This window comes from Nanorana parkeri, unplaced genomic scaffold, assembly GCF_000935625.1.
Source record: "Nanorana parkeri isolate BGI_ZX_2015 unplaced genomic scaffold, ASM93562v1 scaffold1394, whole genome shotgun sequence".
Lineage (NCBI taxonomy): Eukaryota > Metazoa > Chordata > Amphibia > Anura > Dicroglossidae > Nanorana > Nanorana parkeri.
Genome location: NW_017307662.1, coordinates 1656 through 27318, shown reverse-complemented (window position 1 = coordinate 27318; position 25663 = coordinate 1656). Strand labels below are relative to the sequence as shown.

General features: G+C 39.9%; 1 protein-coding gene across 2 annotated transcripts in view; it reads left to right on the top strand.

The window, feature by feature from the left end:
• Positions 1 to 24015, top strand: part of OGFRL1 (opioid growth factor receptor like 1) — a 31336-nt gene extending 7321 nt beyond the window's left edge. The window contains exons 2-7 of one of the 2 annotated variants that reach the window (XM_018569779.1): positions 10231 to 10317; positions 11417 to 11495; positions 13821 to 13899; positions 15192 to 15258; positions 20539 to 20684; positions 23082 to 24015. In XM_018569779.1, coding sequence (XP_018425281.1) covers positions 10231 to 10317; positions 11417 to 11495; positions 13821 to 13899; positions 15192 to 15258; positions 20539 to 20684; positions 23082 to 23853 — 1230 coding nt within the window. In that variant the 3' untranslated portion in view covers positions 23854 to 24015. Of the gene's footprint in view, positions 1 to 10230; positions 10318 to 11413; positions 11496 to 13820; positions 13900 to 15191; positions 15259 to 20538; positions 20685 to 23081 lie in introns of both variants that reach the window. The other variant, XM_018569778.1, reaches the window with a different exon arrangement.
• Positions 24016 to 25663: the final 1648 nt, after the last annotated feature.

The window sequence follows — 25663 nt, the reverse complement described above, 5'->3', positions numbered from 1 at the left end:
CTCTTCACGTTGCCCCCCCCCCCCCCCCCCGCCCAAATCCCAAAGGCATGTGAGGGACTCCAGAGGCAGGGTGGGATGAGTCCCTAGCCGGTTGTTAGATATGAATGTAAAATTAGACTCTTCAAAGATTTGATTCTTTGACAGCTCACATGCGAGAGCGGGTTAAGGGCTACAGACACCTAGGATAGTACAGATTCCAGACTCCCTGACCACTTCTCAGCTCCAGAGTGCAGAGGACCTTTAAACCGATTGTGGTAACCTTGTGTATGGCAGAACTAGCTGGTTAGCAGACAAAGCACAGAACTCCCTGGGTAAAGGTGCCCATACACTTATCGCAAGTACGATCTGCCTGTCCCCTAGACAGGATCCCTGGGGGAAGATACACTCGCAAAGGGCAGCCCCGAATATTTATGTCCTTCCCCAGTATGCACCACTGGCCATGAACCTCTTAGTGATTGGCTAGGGAGACACATCTATTCATAACACATTGTAATTGGCTGTTTTCCTCTAGGTGGCTACACTTAAATAATATAGCCAGACATTATTCATATTCACCCCTAAAACTCCATCTCCTTCTCGAGAGCAGTTCCTACATTATTTTACTGTGTTCCTGTAGCACAGGGGTCTTCAAACTACGGCCCGCGGGCCACATCCGGCCCGCCAGGGTCCTTGGCCCGGTCCGTTTAGGTGCTAAGGCCGGGGAGCTGCAGGCCCCTACTTTTTCTACCTCCCGGCCGGCCGCTGTAAAAAAAGCGGTCTAGATAAGCCACGGCCACTTGTGCACGCCTTGCACCGCGCGCGAGCAGGAAATCCAGTCAATTTAAAAACAGGCAGCGGTGCATTGTATGAGCCCATTACGCCACACATGTTACATATCGCCGCGAACGTCTCAGTGTGAGCAATAATTCTAGGGCCATCAATCACTGATAACACTAAACTGATGAACTATAAAAGTTTTTAGAGGGTCGCCTATGGTCAATTTTGGGTATGGTGTTTTTTTGCAATTTTGCGAGTGCGTGCAATTTTTAAGAAAATAATAACAAATCGTGCTAGTACATGTTCCAGGCTAAGAGAAATGAATTGTATTAAAAAAATGTTTTCTTTATTAAAGAAGTTGTTAAAAATATTTATATATATATATATATATACCCTCTAAGTAAGGGCTTATTCACACCAGAGCAGCAGCTGCTGGAACGCATAGCAATTGCTCACTAACGTTCCCCCTTTGTTCTGGGACGGAAGGGGGCGTGGCAGTGTGGCACCACAGCCACGCCCCCCTCCTGTTTTTCAAACTATGATCCTGCCCCCAGCAATGTCTGAGGGACAGTGAACTGGCCCCATGTTTAAAAGTTTTAGGACCCCTGCTGTAGCAGGAAACATATTTTATTACTCCATGTAACATCATCACCAGCCTTGTATAATTCTTGCACGGGAAGTTTCCTATTGACGTAGACGTGTCCCCCCAGAACTACATCTCCCAAAAGCTGTTTCCCTACACACAGTGTGTGTGGACTGGCTCTTTGGCGTCATGCTAGAAGAAAAAAAAGTATGCATGTACAGTGGTGAACTAGACATTCCGTCACCTGGGACAAAGACTCAGAGTTGCGTGGATCAGGAGGGGCCCTGCCACAGCAAAAGAAGAGAGCACAGAAGTGGGTCTAAGGACACTGATCCACCATGGAGGCCTGCCACACAGCAATACATTATACAGCAATGCAGAATACCACCAGCTAGAGAGGACTACAAATCCCAGCAATACATTTTACAGCAATGCAGAATAATATGAAGCTTCACACTCTGTGTTGCCCTGGGGTGGTGGCCTGATGTCTCCAAAGTCTCAGGAGGGCTGTGTGGGGTCTCATCAGGACTGTGTGAGGTGTCACCATGGCTGCATGGGGTGTCAGGAGGATGTGCAGGGGTCTTACCTGGACTGTTTGTGGTCTCACCAGGGCTGTGTGGAGTTTCAGGAAGATGTGCAGGGTCTCAGCAGGGCTTCATGGTGGATGTCTTTAGAGTGCAGGGTTAGAGCTGCTAAAAGCTTGCACATGCTCCATGTCATGGTCTGTCCTCACTTCCCGGCTGGTCTCTGCCAAATACCACTCCTAGGCCCCCCACCCGCTCCTGCCCAGCTCCCTCAGGCGCAGCGCGCGCCCAGGCAGTGCAATATTAAGATTTTCCCTGTGGATCTGTCACTGTGAATGGAGCATGTGCAACTCCTGATATGGCAGCCGGGCCGCATGCTCATCCCCCCTCCCCTGTTTCAGCACTGCATGTGGAGTTGGACAAAGAGTGGTGTGAGACAGGGGGAGATCTGTAGTCCAGCAGGCAGGGCTGACAACGCTGGCTGGGATTTCATTGCAATAAAGAATTGTTGAAAAAGAAAGTGTTGTCAGCTGAACAGGAAGTTAGGAGCACGCTGGAATTCTGGCCGATCCATAGGTGTTTTTTTTGTACTTGCAGTGTTTTTTAAAGATGGAACATCGGGGAATACGCATGTAACATACTTCTTACTTCCCAGAAAAAAAGTCGTCTCCATATAAATAAAACAAACGTAGAAGGCCCGTGTGAACGAGTGCTTAGAGGCATTGGATATCCTGTAGCTTCTTGATGTTCTGCTACAAGTAGAATGAGGAACGCCCCAGACATTCTTATTCTTGATATGAAATTTCCAAACTCATGAAAGTGTCCATTTACACATCTTATGGGCACTTTGTACCAACCAACATTAATCCTTTATTTTTCAGGTTTTTTTTACTTGCACATGTCCATTGAGTAGAACAAAATGATGACGTTTGCCATAATCCTGCATACCTTCACATTTTCAGAGGATAAATGTCAGAAAAGTGTTTGCCATGCTCCTTTTTTTTAACATCCAGTCTTTTAGAATAGACCAATTACCAGAAACTGCTAATGTATACAAAATAAATAGCATGCATCAACATGGTTTGTGTCTGGAGAATTCATATAACCGTCTATTTGATAATAGAGATTAGGTGAGGGAATATTCGATCGCGTAACCTATTAACACTACTTTGCTGATAGAGTGCTTATAAACATTATATACATTAAATACATTAACTATTAGATAAAACATATTATGAAGTTCTAGAAAGAACAAAAACAAAGATAAAAGAATTGGATAGGAATGACATGCTACAATTCAATAAAAAAAAAATGAAGGAAGATAAATCGCTATTGTTCATCACAGACTTCTCAACCCAATATAGAGAGTTTGAACACATTCTTCAGAAGCATTGGCCTATTCTAATGAGGGATAGGTTTCTGGGACCAGTGATACAAGGAAATCCTCCCCACCTCACGCTCGCCACTGCCAGATTCGCCCGCCCAAATCCATGATTGGCACACGGACGCGGAGAGAAGAAGTAAGGAGGAGCAGGTGTGGCGGATGGCAGCCGCCAATAGACAGGCATGATCTCAGAGGCAAGTTGCTGGAAGACTGCTCAAGTAACCCTACTTTTCCCTCCCCCCCACATGGTACTCTATAATGTATTGCTAGGATTTGTATTCCTCTATAGCTGATGGTACATTGTGCTGTATATTATACATGGGAATACAAATCCCAGCAATACATTATACACTGTATGTATAATGTATTGCTGAGATTTGTTGTATTCCTATATAGCTGGTGGTATTCTGCATTGCGCTGTATACACACACCAATACAGATATTGTTAGGAAAACTATCCCACATGACGTGGCGTACTGGCCGATTTTGCGTATATGGTAGAATGAATCCCAATGCGTTTCACTACATTAGCTTTATCAGGGGGATGGAGATAATCGATCAGGGCACAAAAGTAAAAGAGGAAAAGGAGGATTCCCAGTAAAGAGGAAGAATAAGAGGTCAAGCCTCCGATCAACACTCCTGTCCAGCCCGTGTCAGGGACATCGGAATCAAAGCAGGAGGGGACATCAACAGAACCAGATGATTGATAACTTATTATGCAAACTAATAGTGTTCACTTAAAAAACAAAGACCTTATTGCAAAATCTGGATCCGTAGCCACTGCTCCAAGCTCGCTCTCATGATAGACTACAATCTCAATACACCCTAGATGGACCACATAGACTAATGACTGATCGTTGGTGTCAATTTAGGGTCCCCATACCCTAAATTGACACCAACGATCAGTCATTAGTCTATGTGGTCCATCTAGGGTGTATTGAGATTGTAGTCTATCATGGGAGCGAGCTTGGAGCAGTGGCTACTTTACAACATACACAGTGACCATGGGGAACAAAAGTAGCCACCCTCCAGAACGAAGGACAGTGACACCATGAATTTGGAGATGATTTGAGGATCTACAGCTGAGTGAGCTTGGAGCAGTGGCTACTCTAAACACATACAAGGACCAATGCTTTTCTCCACTGGATAAGATACCCCTCTTAAACAGTTGTCCCTCGGATAGGTGTCCCCATTGTAGGACTTCCCCTCATCTCTTGTTCTAAGAACCACTCAAATTTTGAATCTACCCTCACATTTGTTCTCTGTGACAATGGTCACCAGTGCATATAGTGGAGGGAATTTCCCCAATGAGGACACAGATAGCAATAAAAACTTGACAGAGGGTCACCAAAAAAAGTTTTGGCCTAAAGATACACTTTTAATATAAATAGTTAAGTCCAGGTGCCAAAACAATCAGCTCCAGGACTCTCAATTATGTAAGTGGGCCATTCCCACACAGCAAAATGCCCACAGCTGTCATGGGGATGGCATTTAACAAGTTATGAAGTAGATTACCTGGACAGAGACTCCTTTTATGAAACGGGGTCACTTTTGCCCACGGACAGTTTCCTGATAACAGGGCATGTCTCTGGAAATCAACAACATCTGTTCAGCCCACTTTAAGCAAGTTGTTAGCAGGCTTAACCAGTGGTCTGCACATGTGCAGGGGATCTGGCGCATGCACAAACATATACCTGGCAGAGACCCGTGGCGGATCTGCACATGCACTGGATCTCGTGTTTAAGATGGCAGCATGGGAACTGAGTGGAGAACGTCACCTGCTAAGAAGACAACGCTGAACTGCATTGACTAAAAAGTATGTTTTTTTTTTTCTTGAATTTGTTTTTATTAATTTTCAGGTAAAGCTGACCTTAAAATAAAGCTCCCATAAAAATAACACTCTTTCACCTGCCTTTTTCCCTTTCCCTCTTACAAAAGAGTGCATTCCTTTTTTTTATTTTTTTCCCCATTTACTTCCTGTATCCTTGCCTTGGCATGAATGATGTGTACAGCCACCCACTGCCTCTTGGGAAGGCTATGGGGGTTATTTACGAAGGATCCAGCCGTAGCTTTGGCTGATCTTTCTGCTCTCTTCAACCTGCTGTACGGGCTATTCATTATAGCCCATACAGCGGCTGAAGGCAACCGAGCGGCTTAGCCGAGCCGAAGGCATATGCTTTGGCTCGACTGAGCCGAAGTGACAGCCGAAGCGGGGGAGAACGGCCTGCCAAAGGCCAGCGGTTTGTCCCGCAAATGACAGCTGGACGGAGACAGCTGCCTCTGCCCAGTTGTAATGACAGATCAACGTCCCCAAATGACCAGGAGTCTTGTAGGTGCAATGTGTGTGCGCCCCCCCATACCTCCGTCGCCGCCGGTCCCGAGATCTGCTGTGCCCAGTGCGGCTTTGGACCGGCACGGCGACGCTGTCAGTGGAGATCAAAGGGAGATCAGTACAAGATCTCGCTTTTGATCTCTTCTCGGTCCCTGAATGCAGGAAGTGATGTATATTACATCACTTCTTGCATTCAGTGTCCCTCTCCGATTACAGATGCTGGTGAGAAGCTGATGAAGCAGATCTCTGTTTCATCAGCTTCTCTGGGGGTCCCTAGGTGACATTAGGGGTCTTGGAGACCCCTGATGTCTCCATGAAGAGGACCTGTCATGTGAATTGGTTATCACATAGGGGGTTTCTTAGTCCCCTAAGTGATAGCAATAAAGTTAGGTGTAAAAAAAAAAAAAAAAGTTTACAAAAATTAAAGCATAAAGAAGCTAAAAAAAAGTCACAAATAAAAAAATTTTTTTAAAATAACACAAAAATTTCCTGGCGCCCTCCGAGCCGATCCCGGGCCGCAGACAGGGCAGCGGATCCCGGGATTCAAGGTGAGGGGTCAGGGGGGCGGACGCAAACGAGCACATATAGACGATCGGCGGGCTATGAAGCCGCTAATCGCCTATATGTGAAACACCCGGTAACGGGTGTGTGCAATGGTCGGGTCTTTGCCGCCCGTGTGTGCCCGCCAGGGGGCACGCGCGAGCAGAAAAAATTTGCCAATGCTGCAGTGCCGTCCGTCCGTTTTTTTACTACGGGCGGACGGCAAGTGGTTAAAGTCCTCCGCCCCTCCCCCCCCCCTCACATACACATGCAAACATGCGTTGGGTGTGCCAACGTGCGAAAACGACGATTCCACCTATTGTGCCACACATGTTACCTATTGCCGCGAATGTCAGAATGAAAGCGATAATTTTAGGGCCATTAATTACTGATAACATTAAACTGTTGAGCGGTAAAAGCTTTTAAAGTGTCGCTTATGGACAATTTTGGGTGTGGTCGTTTTCTGCAATTTTGCGAGCGCGCGCAATTTTAAAATGTGACATGTTTGTTTGGTGCCTATTTACCCGATGTGACCCCCGTCGTATTTTATATTTTACCACGAAATTAGGGTGATAATAAATGGGGTTTTTTACAAAATTTAGGGTAATTTTTTTTTATATAGTAAAAAATAAAAACCCCAGTGGTGATTAAATACCACCAAAAGAAAGCTATATCCGTCCCTAAAAAATGGTATAAAATTAATTTCAGTACAGCGTTGCATGACAGAACAAACGTCAGTCAAAGTACTGCAGCGCTGAATACTGAAAAACGGCAGGCCAGGAAGAGGGTTTAACACCCTGGCCTTCAAGTGGTTAAACAATAATAACTGGGCGGAGCCAGCCATGATGTGTCGGGACCTGCTAGAAGACAGTTGGGCGGTTCTAGCCGTCACTGCTAGCTCCGCCCAGGTTTTTTTTTCTTATTTTTTTAATATCTTTATCTATTTTTTAATTTTACTATTTATTTACATTTTTAAAAATGTTTACAACTTTTCGTTTTGTTTTTTTTAAACTATTTTCACAGATTTTTTTTTTATTATGCTCGGTACCATGGAGGTACCGAGCAGAATAGCCAAGCCGAATCCCGCTCGGCGACATTTGGCTATTCACTCACTGGCATTCGGCCCCTATGAGAATAGGGGGGGAAACGGCAGCGAGCGAGCTGCCGGAGCTTAGGCTCAGCCGATCCAAATGTTGGAACGGCTGAGTCGAAGTCCTTCTGCACTTCGGCTCAGCTGAACATGCAGAGCATGTTCGGATGACTGAAGGCAGCCGTACAGAGCTGATGTACGGCTGAAATCAGCCGTACAAGCCAGAAGTGAATAGCCAAACAGCGTTCGGCTCACTTCACTTCGGCTCTGTTATTCATTCGGCTGCCTTTGGCGGTTTGGTGAATAACCCGGTTTGTCTCACGATTGTCTCACATCCAAGGAGTCAGTGTCACGGGTGCTCAGGAACGGCGCGGGTCTCTGTCAGGTCTGATAAACCTTCCAGAGGCCATCAGTGTTTCTGCACTTGCCCAGGGGGAAATCCAGTGAATTTGTGCTGGATCTTGTTTCAAAATGGCAGTATGGGAGCTGATCAGTGCAAGAAGAACTTCAGCAGCTAGGAAAGCAATGCTGGATTCCATAAACTAATAAGTATGTATGTTTGTTTGTTTTTTAGGGCATTCAAATTTCTTTTTGGTTAAGTAGGATGAAGTTCCTCTTGAACATTTTCTTTACATTTTACATGCAGCTACAAATATGTGTATTTATTGTTGCAGTAAATTATGGCTTGTTTGAATCACATATAAGCCTGGATTTCCAAGTCAGGAACTGTATTAACTTACTACAGAGCTGAATAAAGCCATAAAAAGCCCAGGAGCCTTGCAGCTGGCTGTGCACTGCCTATTGGTATTTATGCTCCCGCACACAACAAATCAAAGGGTTTTCCACTATGTAGCTGAAAGTAGAAAACCCCTTTAACGTATATTTGCTTACATACTTTCAACAGTTGGGCATAAACTCATGTGGGAAAACCCTAGAACATCGACGCGTCCTGTCCTCCCGCTGTGCTCGTGTGGCCGACATTGCACATGGTGAGAGGTGTCCTACCCCTTTCCATCTGCTGAGCCAGACACATTCAGCCGGCAGCCACACAAGCACCGTGGGAGCATAGCCGTAGCCAGCTCCTTTTGCGCCTGAGGCAAGAAAAAACGTTGTCGCCCCCCCCAACACGCGTGTGATGTCACCCAGCGCCCTGCCTCCAGGACTTTGTTTTTATTTTTTACTATTTTTTATTTTATTTTTATTATTTATTTAATTTTTTCATTTTCACTTTTTTTTTGGTGAAGCTATGGTGAAATATCTGGGGTCTAAACAGCCTACTGATATTTCCCTTTTAACATAGAAAAAGAAATTGAGGACACATTGTCCTTAATCTCTTTTTCTGCAGCCTTAATCTCTTTTTCTGCAGCCTCTGTTCTAAATGAATGGGCAGCACAGAGGCTTCCCATTCATTCCGAAAATATTTAACTATCATCCAGTTTCTGAATGGGGAGAAACCCATGAATGAACAGGACGTGATTTAAATCACATCCTGTTCATTCATAGCTGGGGACACATAGTACTATGTGTCCCCAGTTATTTAAAAACACTGGAGGGATCAGCTGATCGCTCCAGTGTTTGTTCTGCACAGAGGACCGGTAGATATCGCTGATATGTACTGATCCTCTGCCGCTAAGCCACGCACACGGGGGCTCAGCCTCTCCTCTGGATCTCCCGGGTAGAGGCAGTGGGGGATCCGAGGAGAAGTCAAAGAAGCACTTCAGCCGCGGGGGGGGGGGGGGGGGGGTCAGAGGAGAAGACCCACGGGCGGGAGGAGAGGACATCGCGATAACTGGTAGATTGCGATCGACCTTATGGGCACCCTTGCCCTAGAACAACATATAAACTGTCAGTAAGATACTGGTAGCCAAATAATCTCTATTAAAATATATGCTAATCTTGTGTCTGGTGTGGGTAGAAGCATTTGTGGAGTTTTGCTTTAAGATAACAATTTGTGTTCAATTAAATGTTTAAACTTGTGGAGCTAATGCCAAAAGCTGATGTCTAGTAGCTGTATGATTTAATGTAACAAATGCGACATATGAAGCATATTTCTTTGCAGCATATGCAAGTCTGTATATCCTTACTAGAAATTTTTCTGTGTTAAGCTGTATTTTTTACTTATTATTTCAGCTTCTGCTTGTCTCGGGAGATAGGCTGACTCATTTAATATACCATGAAGGATTTGTATATACTGAAGAGAATTGGGCCTTTGTAGCGTAAATCATAGATGCATTTCAATAAACTGGCTAAGCATTTATAGCATAAGTGCATCTTAACGATAAAAATACAGATCATCGGTTATGTTGTTGCTCATACTTTACTCAATGTCAGCAGCCCTAAAATCATAATTTGTGTAAAGCGCATGCCTTCATAAAGTGTGTGTAAGCATGTATTAAAGAAAATTTGCTAAGGGGAAGAGAAAAGGAAAGGCTGCAGTGTTTTCTATTTCTTTTTTTATGAAGAAGGTATCCCCAACATCTCTTTAGAAGTGCTTGCGCCTTGCTCATTCCTAACAACCAATTGCGAGCTAGCTTTTGGAGAATGCACAAAGGGAGGATGCTATTTTCGATTTAAGCTGGCCATACACCAGTAGAATTTTCAGAACAATTATTTCCGGAATATTTGTTCAATTTTATAATAGTTAATGGGGTCAAATTGATGACAACTGAAGTTTGGCTTACTGCTATATACTATAGGTGAATGATGGGACTACACCAAGTACCTGCAATACATTAACATATAATCAACATTACAATACAAAATATGGAAACAATTTAAAATGAACAGTTGTCAAAAAAATTATAATCCTGTACTCTACTGGACCAGTAGTTTTTGTGTGTGTGTGTGTGTTTGTTTGTTTTTTTACATGAGAGTTTGAAAGCTGGAAGTTTGCAGCAACACCATTATCATGAACTTAATCCTTATAATGTGCATTCTTAATAGGTAAATTTGGTTGCTTTCCTGCAGCAAAATCTTTTTTTTTTTTAATTATTATGCTTTTTTTTAATCTGTGTTTTTCAGAATGGCAACACACCGGAACAGAACATCAAACCAAAGAGAAGCTTTTATGCAGCAAGAGATCTGTACAAGTATCGACACCAATACCCAGTAAGAGATTTTCTTAGTGACATCCTCTACCTCTCTTTTTTCCTTTCTTATTTGGTTTAAAAAGGCTTACAGTGACACTATACTCAGGAATTAAATCTTAAAAATGCATTCAAGCACCTCAACTACTAACAAAAATGTATCTTATTTGTGTATCACTCCGCTGTAGATCCTCAAATCATCTCTGAATTGGTGCTGACACTGTCCTTCCTTCTGGAGGGTGGCTACTTTTGTTCTCCATGGTCCCTGTGTGTGTTGTAAAGTAGCCACCACTCCAAGTTCGTTCCTGTGATGGACTACAATCTCAATACAAATAAGTAAACTAAAAGTTAGATTAAAGTCCATCATGGGGACCATATAAAATTAGGTTTGGTGTTAGATGCAATGCTCATCTCAGAGAATCAGATGAATGATTCTAAGGTTAAAGAAAATAGCAATTTTTATTGCCCTTATCACCATAGGTCAAAACCTTTGGTTTTGTTCACACGGGCTCCAATTTAAGAGCATTGTGTACAGCACCAATTCAGAGATGATTTGACACTCTACAGCCGAGTGATACACAAATAAGATACATTTTTGTTAGTTGTTAGACACTTGAATGCAATTTTGAAATGTAACTCCTGAGTTTAATGTCACTTTAAAATTCATATAAATAAAAAAAATAAAGCAACAGGCATCACGCGCCAAAGTTTTTGGAATTTGCAGGATCCCTTTCTCAAGGTAGAGACTCTACTGTTGCAGATCCTAATTTTCCTATGACTTTGTGGTGGCACCATCCACCAATTCACTACAACAGCCTGCATGAATTTAGGGGAAGCCTGTAAGGTCATATTGAGATATATATTAATTTTACTGAACAGCAACAATTCAAACATTTAAAGCAAGTCAACACTGGCACCTCCTAAAATTCTATTTTGACAGTGTCACAGATCAGCTGCAGAGCTGATCTGTTACCTGTGCTTCCACAGGCTAGCATTTGTTCTTAACTTTTTGCTGCTGTGGGGCTGCTGGTACCTGTGGTGCTACAATTGATGACTGTTAAAAATGATGATACCTAGTTCAGGCACAATATCACTAGGTATTTTCCTTTGTTTTCCAGCAGAATTTTAAAGATCTTCGTGGTCAGAATGACTTGTGCAATCTCAGATTTTACATGAACAAGATCCCTTATAAGCCTGACGGTATGTTAATGCTGGAATTAAGTTTACATGAATAATGAACAGAATGATGGAGTAGGATTAGCTGCATATGTATTAACTGGGTGCCTCTGTAGAATTCAGTTTAGTAGTTTACCTTTAAGCATTACAAGAAGGTTCGTTAAAGGGAAATTCTAAAGGTTTTGGGCTAGTGTTATTTTTTTATTGTATGTTTTTAAACTTCTGTTTTATATCTTTTTACTGTTTCATACAAAATATTTTGTTAAACATATGCATTTAAAACAGGGTGCACCTGTGGCACTGGTATCACAGGATATTATGGATTCTTATAAAGACAGGGCACAGCAGAAGCTGTTTCCTTTCAGGCCTCTCTTTTATATAGCCCAGTGTGGGCAAAGCCGTAATGAAGGTTAGGGATGGGGATGAGTCACTTCTATGGCATATCTAGGTTTGTATTTAAACTTCAGCTTGAAGTATTATTGAGCTCTGTAAACAAGACTTTGTTAAAAAAAAAAATAGCTAAGAATAGACAGGTAATGTCTAGATGCTTCCAGTTGAACCAGTTGGCTGGAAATTAACATGCAATATTAGTATGTAATATTTAATGCTTACCAGACCAGCCTATAGGAAAAAAAATACCATTACAATTATTATAATTTTTTAAGATAATAACAAAAAGCATATAGAAAAGTGGGTAATAAACACTCTTTAGACTAGGGTTGGCTTACAAAGTCAGAATATCTATGTATATTGGGCCTTACGTACGGTGAGAGCCTCATAATGTTTTTTCTTTACTAGAAGTTAAGCTTTTAAATACACTGTGATCAGTGACTGTGATGAGAATCAGTGGAAGTAGAGATTCATTAGCTGCAGGTTCCTTACTGTGCTGCTGTTGCAGTTTTCTTGTGCACACAGGGGGTCACTGTTCAGATGCTGAATTTTACATTTTCCATGTTAAAGAAGAATTCAAAGGGGCCAGAGTTACTTAGATTTGGGAAAAAAAACAGGCTGCAATGATACTGAGCATAACTGGTGCATAGCCTAGAACCTTCAGCTAAGGATTCATGATGTCAAATGGATTTGCTTTAAAGGGAGACAATAATGGGTTTAAAAATGTATTTGACCGTTTTATACATTTAAAAAAAAACTTTTTATTTAAGTTTTTAATTTTATTATTATAAATCTCCATTTGTGGCTATCCCTCTCCAACTAAAGTGGAACTAAAATTGGGAAACAAAGTTGCCACTAGGCAGAGTTTTTTGGTAAGAGCCTTTTGTATGTCTCTTCTGTTTTTAAAGTGACACTAAACTCAGGAGTTAAATCTTAACAATGTGTTTAAGTACCTTCATCTGAATTCATGCTGACAGCGTCCTTCCTTATGGAGGGTGGCTACTTTTGTTCCCCATGGTCCTTTTGTGTTGTAAAATAGCCACTGCTCCAATTTAGCTTCTGTGATAGACTAAAATCTCAATCCAAATTAGTAAGCTAAACATGATATAAACGTGAGATGACATAAAATGAAGATGTAAAGGCTAGGGCAAAATGCATGTACACTGGTAAAGATTGATTAAAAGATAGAGAACAAAATTAGATGTCAGTGTAACATATTTAACAATGATCTTTTCTAGGTTCAGATCATTCCAGCCTTTTTTGTAATGATCAGGTAGATTGAATAGAAGCTATTTCCATTTTTGGCAATGGCCTAGAACTGTTAAAACTGATTAGGCTAGGGTAATGGATTATGGAAATATGTCAGCAAAATGGCAACACAGAATTTAAAATTAAAAGTTGTTTTAATGTATGGTTTTTGTTTTGGTGTATTAATATACTTTCTGACGAGGCACTATAGCACACAAAAAACACACCTGCACTATTTTTGACGAGGCAGTGCACCGCAATACATAGAGTATGGTACCTGTGTACTGTGGTTTGCTGTAGCACAGGTACATTTTGGTTTACTGTATAAATAAGTTGGGGTGTTATTAAAAATGAGTGGCGGTGAATTGCAACACGCATGCACCCCTGCATTATGACAACATGAATGCTGCCTAGGTAGGATACAAATGGTGAGAACAGAGGTAAAGAAGTACATGGGAGTTTTAGTTAAGAGCATGTTATGGGGCATCACCCAATGCCAACTGGAAGCTCCAAAATCAGATAAACTCTTGGGGTATATTAAAAAGAGATAAAAACTATGAATCAGGGGATAGTATTGTGGGGTTAGGAGGAATTATTTTTCCTCCTAACACCAGTTGCCCAGGGGGTTTTGTTTTCTCCTGGACATCTCTCATATTGACCAAATGTAAATATATTAGTTCTGTTCTATGAATGCTGCTTTGTTTTTTTCAGGGGTATATATTGAAGACATTTTAAACAAATGGAAATCTGACTATGATAAATTGGAACATAATCATACGTATATACAATGGTAAGTGTTGATGTCTGCTCTCTCTAATACATGTCTATTAGGCAAAAGGCTAAATACACTGTTGAAAATGCTTACTGTTTTAACTGTCAAAGGAATTGTAATTCTGCAACGGCTGATATCTGGAGGTTTCTGCAGGGAAGCTAAAGACCTGTATTTTATAGAAAGTATACTACCTGGCCAAAAAGTCACCACCTAGATTTTGGCCAGTGTTATCTGGGTTTGCTTCAGTTGGTCAGGTCTAGATTCAGCAACTTATGCCCCCATAAAATGAGGTCACCTGCCTACCTGAATATACTGAATGACCAGGTTTTTCCCATCAATGGATTTTTTATTTTCTTTGCCAGGATCCATCGGGCTCAGATTGTGAAAGAGTGGTTCAGGGAGCATAAGACATCATTTTCACACATAGATTGGCCGTCACAGAGTCCAAACCTTAACCCCATTGAGAACCTTTGGGATGTACTGGAAAAGACTTTACGCAGTGGCCAACTCTTCCATCATTACTACAAGATCTTGGTGCAACTAAATTTTAGAGTGTGTGACTTTTTTTGGCCAGGCAGCGTATGTTTTTATAGCAAACCTGTTGGCTGACTTAAAGTAGTTATCAGCTATTTACATTAAAGGAAGGGCACGTCTGGGTGCACTTTACTGCAGTGCAGCCTAAAAAAATTGAGATATTTCCTCATGCAATCAGTAACCAGCTCCTGCTTTACCAATTATAATCTGCTCATGCAATATTGGTAGCTGAGGCTGTGCATCAAGGTGAGGAAAAGGAAAAATTACGCAGAGGAAGTGAGATGGCCTCTGTCAGAGCTAGCAACCTCGGGAGCTTGTGGCTGTGTGTTTGTCAGAGCACCCCAGTTCGCCAGGCACCTGGAGGTGCCTTTTTTTGCAATGTAAGGGTCAATTTCCTACATTTAGTCAGCTCACAGGACTACTTTAAGGCTAGTCCCATAAATCTCTGCTTGTTTCAAAAGCTGGTTTGGACGAATTTTACTTTTTTCCCTACTCATCTTTTACTGACTTTAGCTAACCATGTCCTTAAAGTGAAAGCACACCATCATTTTTGCTGACGGAGCCATAAACATGCATGCTTGTACCTTACAAGTTTGTACTGGGGACTGTATACTGCATGATTGAGCACAGATGGTCTCCGGCCCACTGTTCCCCGTGAATTGTCTGATGATCACCTAAACCTGTTAAATTGACAAGTATTTGGAAATAAGACATATGAATCTACAGGCATCTTTTTATAACATTTACACTCCAATCTTTTTTTTTTTCTTTTACAGGCTTTTTCCTCTAAGAGAGCAAGGTTTAAATTTCTATGCCAAGGAACTGACCTCATATGAAATTGAGGTAAACCACAATTCTGTGGAACAGATTTATTGTATATCATTTAAATATTGGTATATTTTTATGGTTACTGGTTTGATAAGTAAATTCCTAAAGGTAATTGTGTACGCCACGTTTTAAAATACCCACTTATAAAGGCAAGTGTTTCACACAACACGATGTGCACAATTTTGTGTTGAAAGGTGTCAAATGTGCTTTTTTTTCTGTTTAGCTTTGAGGGTTGACATTTGTTATCATGGATTTTTGAGAAACAGAGTAGGAAACATCTTTAATGTTCTTAGAAGTACTAGTGTGACAGCTATTCAGGCATCAAGCTATAAAAACATATCCGATGAGCAAATGACATGGGAAGACTCCCTTATGTTGGCTTTAATAAGCTGTCAGGTTTTTTTTATAAATGTTTAGCGGCTTTCTTCTAATGAGCATAGAGATATGCAAAACAAAGTCTCCGGTTGACATGTAACCCTCAGATCTATTAAATAAACAGTGAATAATAATGAAATGTTTGGAGAGATAATTTCTAATTATTGTTTGAATATATTTATTGTTGCATTTTTTTTTTAAAACAATCTTAGTAATTATGTATATTTATTGTAGTACATTTATTTATTTTTTGTTTTATGGTAATTTTCATCTAGAAAGATTTTTGAAAACTGAGCAGTATAATTAGTTGTTTTTGTGGCAGTTACAGTACCTTGATGATATTAAAATATTTTAATAATAATTCTTGTTATGTAATTGTCTCATATTGTTAAATTATGTTTTTAGAGAAATACAAGTCTACACATTGATCATCTTTTAGCTATAATAGTTTTAGTAATTATGCATATTTATTTTGGTATTTTGCAAATTTTAAATTGTATTTCCACTTTTGCAGCCAAATTGGGAGAACACTTATCTTGTATTTGTTACATGTTCCCATTCATATAGAAAAAAAAATATTTTAAAAATGCTTCTTGTCGTTTAAATTGCTTTTACTTGGGTTGGTTTTCTTGGCTTCTTATGGGTTCAAATTTCTACAGGACATCTCCTTTTTAATGTTAGGAGGGGTGAAAGGTTTGCATTGTATGTTAATGAGAGAAACACAATCCTCAAAGGACAGATGGCTTTGAATGTGTTCAGAAAAAACTCTTGATTCAGCCATGTTGCCTGCAGCAACAAACATTTAAAAGTTAAGACATTTTTTTTTTGTTTTTTTGTTATGCTGTGTGAATGGGAACACAGAACAAACATATAGTGGGGTTTTCTAAAATTTGGCTGCAAAAGTGGAAATACACCTTAGTCCCACACACAACTTGTGTCTTCATGTCCCTTATTTTTTGATGGTTCTGCTATAAGGTTATGGTTACCAAAAGCTGAGTAGTTGTTGGAATTAAAGCACCAGAGAGATACATTGATGTATCTCCACCTTTCTGTCTTATGACTCCATTTTGCTTTTAGTCATTTCTCTAGCAGAACACCAGTATAAATTCCTACAGCTGCCCTTACAATATTACATATGGGTTTGAGTCATTCGTTATGTGGTTGAGCTTTGATTGACAATACAAAGTAATAGTTAAAATTCTATTCATCAAAGCATCATGTACAATACAAAGTGGCAGGCCTGCGCTTAGAATTAGAACTTCTGTTTTTGTATGTAATGGCAAACATGATTCACACATACATGCATTTATTTTTTTAACAACTATTTTTCTTAAATTGTGTCACTTTTACCACTCTCATATTCCTTTCACAAGTAACTCCTGGGATGTGCCATTTTCATATGTCAGATACCAGTTATCAAGATTCCTGAAATGTTACCTTGAATAATATCTCATGGGTCACCAAAAGATAGGCTGCCTTTCCTCTCCTACAGTCATTTATAGCTGTGAAAAGCACTCTCTGGTATGCTGCTTATAGTTTATTCTTTCTCTGTCTGCCACAGCACCTCTGGGCCAGAAATGTAATCCTTTTCTCTGTTTTATTAGTTGCCAACACTGGTCAGTCCATTGCTTCCCGTCTGCTAGTATGTAAAACAAAAAAAGGGGGAAATTTCAGCAAGGGATTCAACCAACAGGGGAGTGGAAGAGGGGAAAAACAAGGAGACTTTTCATCATTAACAATGTGAAAGTGATATTAAGAAAGCAATGAGGCTACAGAAGCATATAGGGAGCTGTGCTTGATATTTCACTATGTTTTTTTGTACAGAGAAAGATGTACACAGCATATGAGTATTAAACTTCCATCAAATGTACATCTTCCTTGATCCTCCTTATTATATAGCTTGTGATTAGCTGCCTTGAAATAAAAAGAAACTACTGAGCAGAGTGCTTTGTAGAACACCACAACATGTTCTTCCCTACTCATCACACATAATTTGTAACTGAATAACTGAAAAAAAGAACTATCATTATGTTCACAGCCAACATAAGTAGAAGTATGAAAGACCCAGCAGTACACTGGCAGGCAAATAACCCCCTTTTTCTCTTTACTTTTTCCTAAAATTGATAGAGGAATACATACAAATACCATTTACAGTTGTGTATATATTCCTAGGTCTCGGATATAACCAGTGCTTTTGATTTCACACCATCATTATTATTATTATACATGATTTAAATAGCGCCAACAGTTTGCACATACTTGTGGGTAATGGCATTTCTCTGATGTGAGAAAGGATGAGTAGATATGTCCCCACCTGTCCCTTTGGGTGAGACATCTTTCTGTTTATAGTTGGCCTTTTTTAAAAAGCATCTGAAAGTCTTTTTCATTTGGATACTGTGGTGAACAATAACATCTCTGTTAGAGCCTCTGACAGTTTTTTTTAGCTCTCGTTGTCCTCACTGGGTAGTTCCCTACACCCTGTCTCTTTCTCTAGGACACCCTGTCACAAAAGCAACTCAAAGGAGGTCACTTGAACTGGAAGTGAGGGTGAATCTCCCCACACGAACATCAATTTAAAAAACCTGACTGTTCTAATCATCTGCTATCTATACAAAATGGGCAAATGCACTAGCCATTGTTATTAGATGGGTTCACTGTACATTTATAAATCTTTAGAAAACTGAAATCGGTTTACTTAATTGTTTATTAAGGGACACATGGTCAGAAGGATGGTTATAATACTGTATACAGATCAACAAATCCTCTGTGCTGACTTGGAGGCTGTACCTGGACGCCGCCATGATGAACAATCCCCATATTCATAAAAAGAAAAGGCTCCTCATTGTATAGTAGTTCAAGAACCATTTATTGTAAAAAAAAATAGAAAAGAAATTAGAAACGTCCACTTCCGTGTTTGGTATGGTATCAAGGTAGACCCGCCCTGGGTTTCCCCAAACATGGAAGTGCAGGTTGCTATTGTGAAATCTGACTGGCCAGTTGTCTTGTTTTATGGATGTAAGTTTCTATTTTTTTTTTTTACAATAAATGGTTCTTGAACTACTATACAGTGAGGAGCCTTTTTCTTTTTATGAATATGGGGATTAATCGATCTATGGGACATCGTTTTTGAAAGCACTTATAGGAGACGCTGATTTATCGTGGTCTATCAGTGAGCGGTGTTTGGTTGTTATATACAGCCATTATATTGCGGTGAGTGCGCACTCTTGAGGGGGTGTATGTGTGGCACTTATACGATCTCTGGAGAGTTCATCAAGCAGTTTGGGACTTTATTCTATTGCACCTATTGGAGATATCTTTTTCACATTATTAATTTTCACATATGGATTATGGACTGATCACATTATCAAAGTCTAAGGGTCATGTTATTATCCCTTATTAGATAATTAATTCACTTTTATGATATAAAGGAATTGCTTTCGGATGATTTGATTATATATTTATGCACAGAGATATATATTTTTGCACGTTTTTGTATTGTTTGCACATTTTTGTCATATAGTGGCAATACGTTATTTATTCACTATTTTGGAATTTTAATTTATACACAAAGGGCTGACATTGATTAACTGGATCATTCTTAGAACAGACCCACCCAAGTCATTACTATTTGGGCCCCTAGCGCTGTACATTCAGTAACATCTTTAGCTGGACCAGGATGTCTATAGTACAGCAGCTTTTAATATATTTATTTTATTTTTTTAATCTATTTAGTCACTTTAGGAATACCCATAAGCTCAGATAAAAATTTTTTAATATAATACATTGAATATACCAATGTGTGTTACAATAGTCTAAGCAGGATATACTGAGGGCATGCACTAGCAATTTTGTCATATCATGAATGAGAAAGTGAAAGATATAGGTTTTTAACATGGAGATGACAAGACAGGGTCAGAAATGTAACCTTAGGTGCTTAAATGAGAGCAGAACTGAATGTTGTCCCCTAGACAGCAAGTTTGAAGAGCAGTGTTGTTACTGGGTTGTCGTCAACACTAATCTCGCTACTTTACACTAATTTCAGGTAAGGTGGCAGGAAAATTACAGGCTACTTTTATCCTAAGTTTTAGGAATTGATAAGGCATGAAAGCAGAAACTGTAGATAGACACTCAGGAACACAAGACAGTAGCAGAGTAAGATCTGGAGCTAAAAGACAGAATTCAGTATCATCTGCATGGAAGTATTTGTTAAAGCTAAATGACAAGATTATAGGTATAGGTGCAAAAGTTAAGGGTCCAACAGCAGAAGGTTGTTGTACATTTCACAATCAGTGTTATATAAATGACCTCTGGGGCACCAGCTTTGTCTAGGCATAAGGGGAATTACATAAGTGTATATAATTTGTATACATCATATACTGTACATCATACTCAGACCATGTAAATGAGGCTTTGAGCAAGTATTCTCTCTAATGGATCTGAAGTAGTGGATAAAATGTGTTTCTTCCCAATAGTTATTTCAGAGTGAAGTGTATTATTCTGAATGAGATGGACAAGAGTGAAAGAGGATGGAAGTTGAAGAGGCTAGAAGGGTCCAAAGAGGGTTTTTTTGAAGAGCTGCATGTTTCAATTAGGAAATTGCCAGTAGATGGGGATAGGTTGAGGCAGAAATGAAGGAAGAAGAGATGGGATGGAATACAAAATTGAAGGTACTGGAACACTGCCTTGGGTTTTGGCAGTATACAGAAATGAGAGAAGTAGGATCAGTTATCAGATGAAAGAACTTGTCTGATTGCATGTAGAACATTTGTATGACATAAAGTCTTCTTTAGTATTGTTTTGCCACCAGCATCATTTAGATTTTAAAACCTAGATATTTAATCGCTGTAATGTGTAACACAAATTGAAAAGTATTAGATTGTGTTTGTTTGTGTATTGACTTTATATCTCTTTTCTTTGAAGGAATTTAAAAAGACAAAGGAAGCAACCAAAAGATTCATTATGGCGTACAAGATAATGCTGGAATTTTTTGGATTAAAGTTGGTAGACAAGAATGGAAATGTATCCAGAGCTGCAAACTGGCAAGATAGATTTACGCACTTAAATGAGTACGTTAGTTCATTCTCACACTCTTTTGACTTATCTCTTTTTGTTTTTGTTTTTATTCTTTTGCTTTAAATATGTGCTTAATTTAACTAGTATGCAAATAAGTCTCTCTTTCTTGATTTTATGAATAAAAATTCATTGTACCAGAACTCACTTATGTGACAAAGTTTAGACAGCCTAGATTATAACCTGTCATTATCGCTGCAGAGACTTCATTGTTTTAGTTAAAAGAGAATTATGGGGTGTTTGCAATACACATGTCCCCATAATTAGAGGTGACATGTGACAATGAAACTGTCAAAGGTCGGCTCTATTGATCAGGAACTGAGCGATCACATACCGCCAGTCGCTCAGTTCCCGATCATCTCCCTGCAGAGAGAGGTGACTGTCGGTCATCGAACCGTGCAGGGATTCCCCCCCTCCCCTCTCTGATCCTCCAGCGCTGACTGGAGGAATGGAGGAGGGAGGGGGGGGCCACGACAATATTGTCAGGATCCGTTCTGGCTGCAGTGCGGCTCTGTGCTGTCAGCATATAGCGGGCAATTGCCCACTATATGCTGAGTTTTGGGTCACAGAAGGACATAAATATATGCCCTTCTTAGACCCTAAAGAGAACTATGCATACCCAGCTTAAAAGAGAACTCTTTTAAGCTGGGTATGCATTGTTTGAAATTCGTTTCGATTTTGGAATGAATGGAATTTCCTGAACGAAAAGCACATTCACTCTTAGAATTTTGTTAGTTTGAAAAAAATTGTCCATTCTGCTCCTTCGATTTTTTTTGTCCCTCATCACTGCGGTTGAAATTGACTATCGGTTTCACCCAATTAACTAATGGAGAAATTAACAAACGTTCCAAAAAAAATGTCTGATGAAATTCTTACCATGTATACCTGGCTTTGGACAGACACTGTGTAGTGCAGTAGATTTAAAGTGAGATAAATTATTACGCAAGGAAAATCCACTGCACAGAACTACTAGATAGGAAGCAGGTTCTGCATATGTATTAAAGGAGAACTATGAGGTGAGTGATTTTCACTCACCTCATAGTTCTAGCCGACCTGTGACAATGAGACTGTCACAGGTCGGCTCAGTAGATCGGGAGGTGAGCGAACACATACCGGGTTCGCTCGCCTCTCGATCCTGTCACGGCTCTCTGCCGTGACAGGGGGAGGGGCTGGATTCCCCTCTCCCCGCTCCGATCTGCCGGCGCTGACTGGCGGAACGGCCGGGGGAGGGGGCGGGTACAGCTGGCTCTGCCTCTAGATAGGCAGAGCCAGCTGTCACTCACGCAGAGCCGGGCTGTAGCTCACGGTATACTGAGCTTAGGGTAACGGGAGGACGCTAGTTTGTGTCCTCCCGTTACCCTAAGGAGAACTATGGGGAAAAACACTGACCCCCATAGTTCTCCTTTTAAGCAAATGTGGCTAACCCCAATGTAGATACATTATTGTTTTTAGAAAATGTATATGAGGTCTCTATTACAAGCTGACTGAACTTCGGGTAGAACCCTTTTGTGTGTACACTTAGGAGCACATTAATAAAGCCTAACCACAGCTATACAGCTGCATTTCTAATAAAACCTCCCCTGACAATTTTACAAAGAACTGTTGTGTGCTTAATTAATGTAGTTTGCACTGGTATCAGAAAGCTGAATCTTCAATTGATTGATGACCAACTCTACCACATTCTCCCCACATAGAAAAATTAAGGGTAGGAACTGTAGCAGGTCCCAGTGATGATGATGATGATGGTTATGGGCAGATGTCTTGCCACTTGTTCTAGGCAAGAAGAGATCTGGTTAAATATAACCTGAGACATGGAATGGCAGTTTAATATTCACATGTTATCGAGATAGAAAACTAATCTTCCTTTTCATCCAACAACAACAACAGAAACTTGCACACTCAAATTTTAGAGACATGCATTTCTGTGCGCTATATAGACATCCACTACTTCACTTCTATCTCCAGGGGATAAAAGCCGTTAGGCTGAAACATTCCCAATTCTGAGCCTGTGAAGCAAATACAAGTTGACAAGGTTGACATAAAGTTTATATCTTTTTCTAAATCAAACAGGATTTGTCCATCTAGCTGAAAGTAACTCACATGTTTGGTTTAATTAGTGGAAAGACATGGGTATAGTACAGAAATAAAGAAGACACTGGAATGGCTCAATACTTGTTTTGTGTATCCCCTATAATTGTTGGCTTTGTCTCATGACCTGATGAAACCCCACAGTGAAAAACATGTGGTTGTAGCTGAACCACAACACAAATATATTGGACCTCTGTAACATTCTTCTGGAATGGTGCCACAAGTGGAAGTTGGACACTGACACTATGTACCTGCCAAGTGTATTTGTACTGATTCTGCCTTTGTTTTTTTTTGTGTGATTCCAGATCTCAGCACAACTATTTAAGAATCACACGCATATTGAAAAGTCTTGGAGAACTTGGGTATGAACATTATAAGCCTCCCTTAGTAAAAGTCTTTCTTCAGGAGTCCATTGTTGAAAACACCATCCCAAATATGAAACAAAGTGCTCTGGAGTATTTTGTTTATGCTATAAAAGATAGGAGGGAAAGAAGAAGACTTTTACGGTATGCCTACCATTATTTCCAGCCTCCTGAGCACTTTATTTGGGGACCCCCCACAAAACAGAAAACTCGGCAAACTAAATCAGTTCAAAAGACCACACCTCTGAATAGATCCTTGAGAAAACATTCACAGAAGTCTAAGGATGCTAATACTGAGCAAGAACAGGAAACACCAACAATCATTTGTTCTGAGGAAAAGCTAACCGGAAATTCTCAAGTTGAAGAGACCAAGCAGGAAACTGTGGATGTTAATCCCTCAGATGAATCAGCGGAGGACTTTAAGGACAAAATGGCAGCTGAGACTGATGATGCCGAGATAGAAAAGTCTGCACTGAAACATTTGCCCACAGGAATAGATGACGCAACAAATTCTCCCCTTCGTGAAAATGAATTAATGGGACACAATACAGAAGATCTCAGCAATGAAAGCAATACAGACAGCATTTTAATAGTTGACATCATTGATGAAGGTAGTAAAGATTGCTTGTGCAGCTTGTCTCCTGGCTCAACTGCCACTGCTGAAAGCATCATACCTTCAGAAAAAAAACTTGAAAAGGAAGACAAAGCCAAATGAGAGAATTATAGCAACAATGTATAGGAATTATATCATTATTACATGAAAACATAAAACTTTATGTCAAATAAAACTATATAAAATGTAGCACTGAACTCCCAAATAAGATTACACGTTTTCTATCTTTGCAATAGTAAAAACTAGCAATTTATGAATCACTTTATTGTCAAAAAGGCGAGTATACCCCAAGGTCTCCTTGGTTCTATATCTATGGTGCGTGCTTTTTTTTTTTTTACATTTTATTTTATTTTTGGTTATACAATGAAGTATGTACATTGTGTATATGTCAGTCTGCAAACAAGTAGTAAATATTAGGCAATAGGATAAGTATTTGATGTGTATCATTGCCACCCAGAACTAAAGATTTAGCAGTGCCGCTCCAATAACATTTATTACTTAATGGTTTACCAATTAACAATTTAACCTGATTTACAACATTGGTAGTAGGTGTGTGGCCATCTAATTTTTTTTGTAACCGTAGCCACAAATAACCAATCACAGGTAATTTGTACTCGTACATCTTTTTTTTTTAATTTCTTCAAACATTTGTATCAATGCTTGCTAACCAAGAGCTATACCCTGCTGGAAAGCTTAAAGCAATGAAAATCACACCATATCTTAAAAGTCTGCTGAAAAGGAAAGGTGCATCTTTAAAGTGAAGCTGTGCCTAGTTGCCCAGACTATTCACATTAGAGGATTTGCATCTACCCTTGCATTAAAAGCAATTTAAAACAACCCCACTCACCACTGTAGCTATAAGAAATTAATCTTCAAAATCCATACTGAATTGCTGTACTCTTTACTTTCTATGGAGAGCAGAAACTCCAGCAGGCTGACAATGTAAACAAACACCAGGTGATTGTATGATGTTAGAAACTGGCTGAAACCTAAATTTTGGCCCGGGTTCACATTGCTCCAGTGCTTTAACATACATGCGTTAAAACACATTATGTTGTGCATTTATATGTGTTGCATTAGGGTAGCCCATTCAAAACGATGCACCTCAGCAAAAACTGCATCTAACCCTTTTCCACACTGCAGTGCAACAATGCAGGTGACCTTTATTACTGCAACATGATACTGTGAACCCGGGCCTGAGTCTCTGTTGTGATGTTTTAGGAGTAATTATTTCACAGTACATGCAGCTATGGAATGTGAAGAATAAGTAAAACCTTTAGGGTCTATACCCATTAATGTCCATAGTCATACCCCCCCCTCCTCCTACCTCTGCATCAGAATCCCACCTATAACTGCATAATCCAGATCTATAAAAATATGACTTTGTATGACCTTTCTCCTTGAAGGAAAGAGAAGAGCACTGGCTGCTGTAGGAGCAAGGGATAAGGTATAACATGAAACTGCTTTTTAATTGTACCCTAGACAAAAAAAGAGCAGTTTTGAATTACTCATGGAGTTCAGCTTTAAAAGAAAGTTTACCCAAAATGAATTCCTCCACTATGTTTCTAAAACACATTGAACAGCCTAGTGGGGAATTGATCTCTGCAAGAAATCACCTGGTTTTGTACGCTTTACATTTTAATTATCATATTCCTTTTAAATTGTCAGCTGTTAAATAAGTCCCTGTATTGTAACGTGTCAGAAATGTTTGTTATGTCTGACTGTGTTTCTAAATAAGTTATAGTCGACGTAGAAGTTATCCTGCTTCTAATTTGAGAAAGAAGGTTGTTGTCCAATAAATGAGAAAAAAGCAGATTTGAGTGTTTGTAAGGTCAGAAGATACTTTTACTGCTAACATTTGTTGGCCAAAAAAGTAGATTATGCTGGCTGAAAACATTCTGACCAAGCTTTT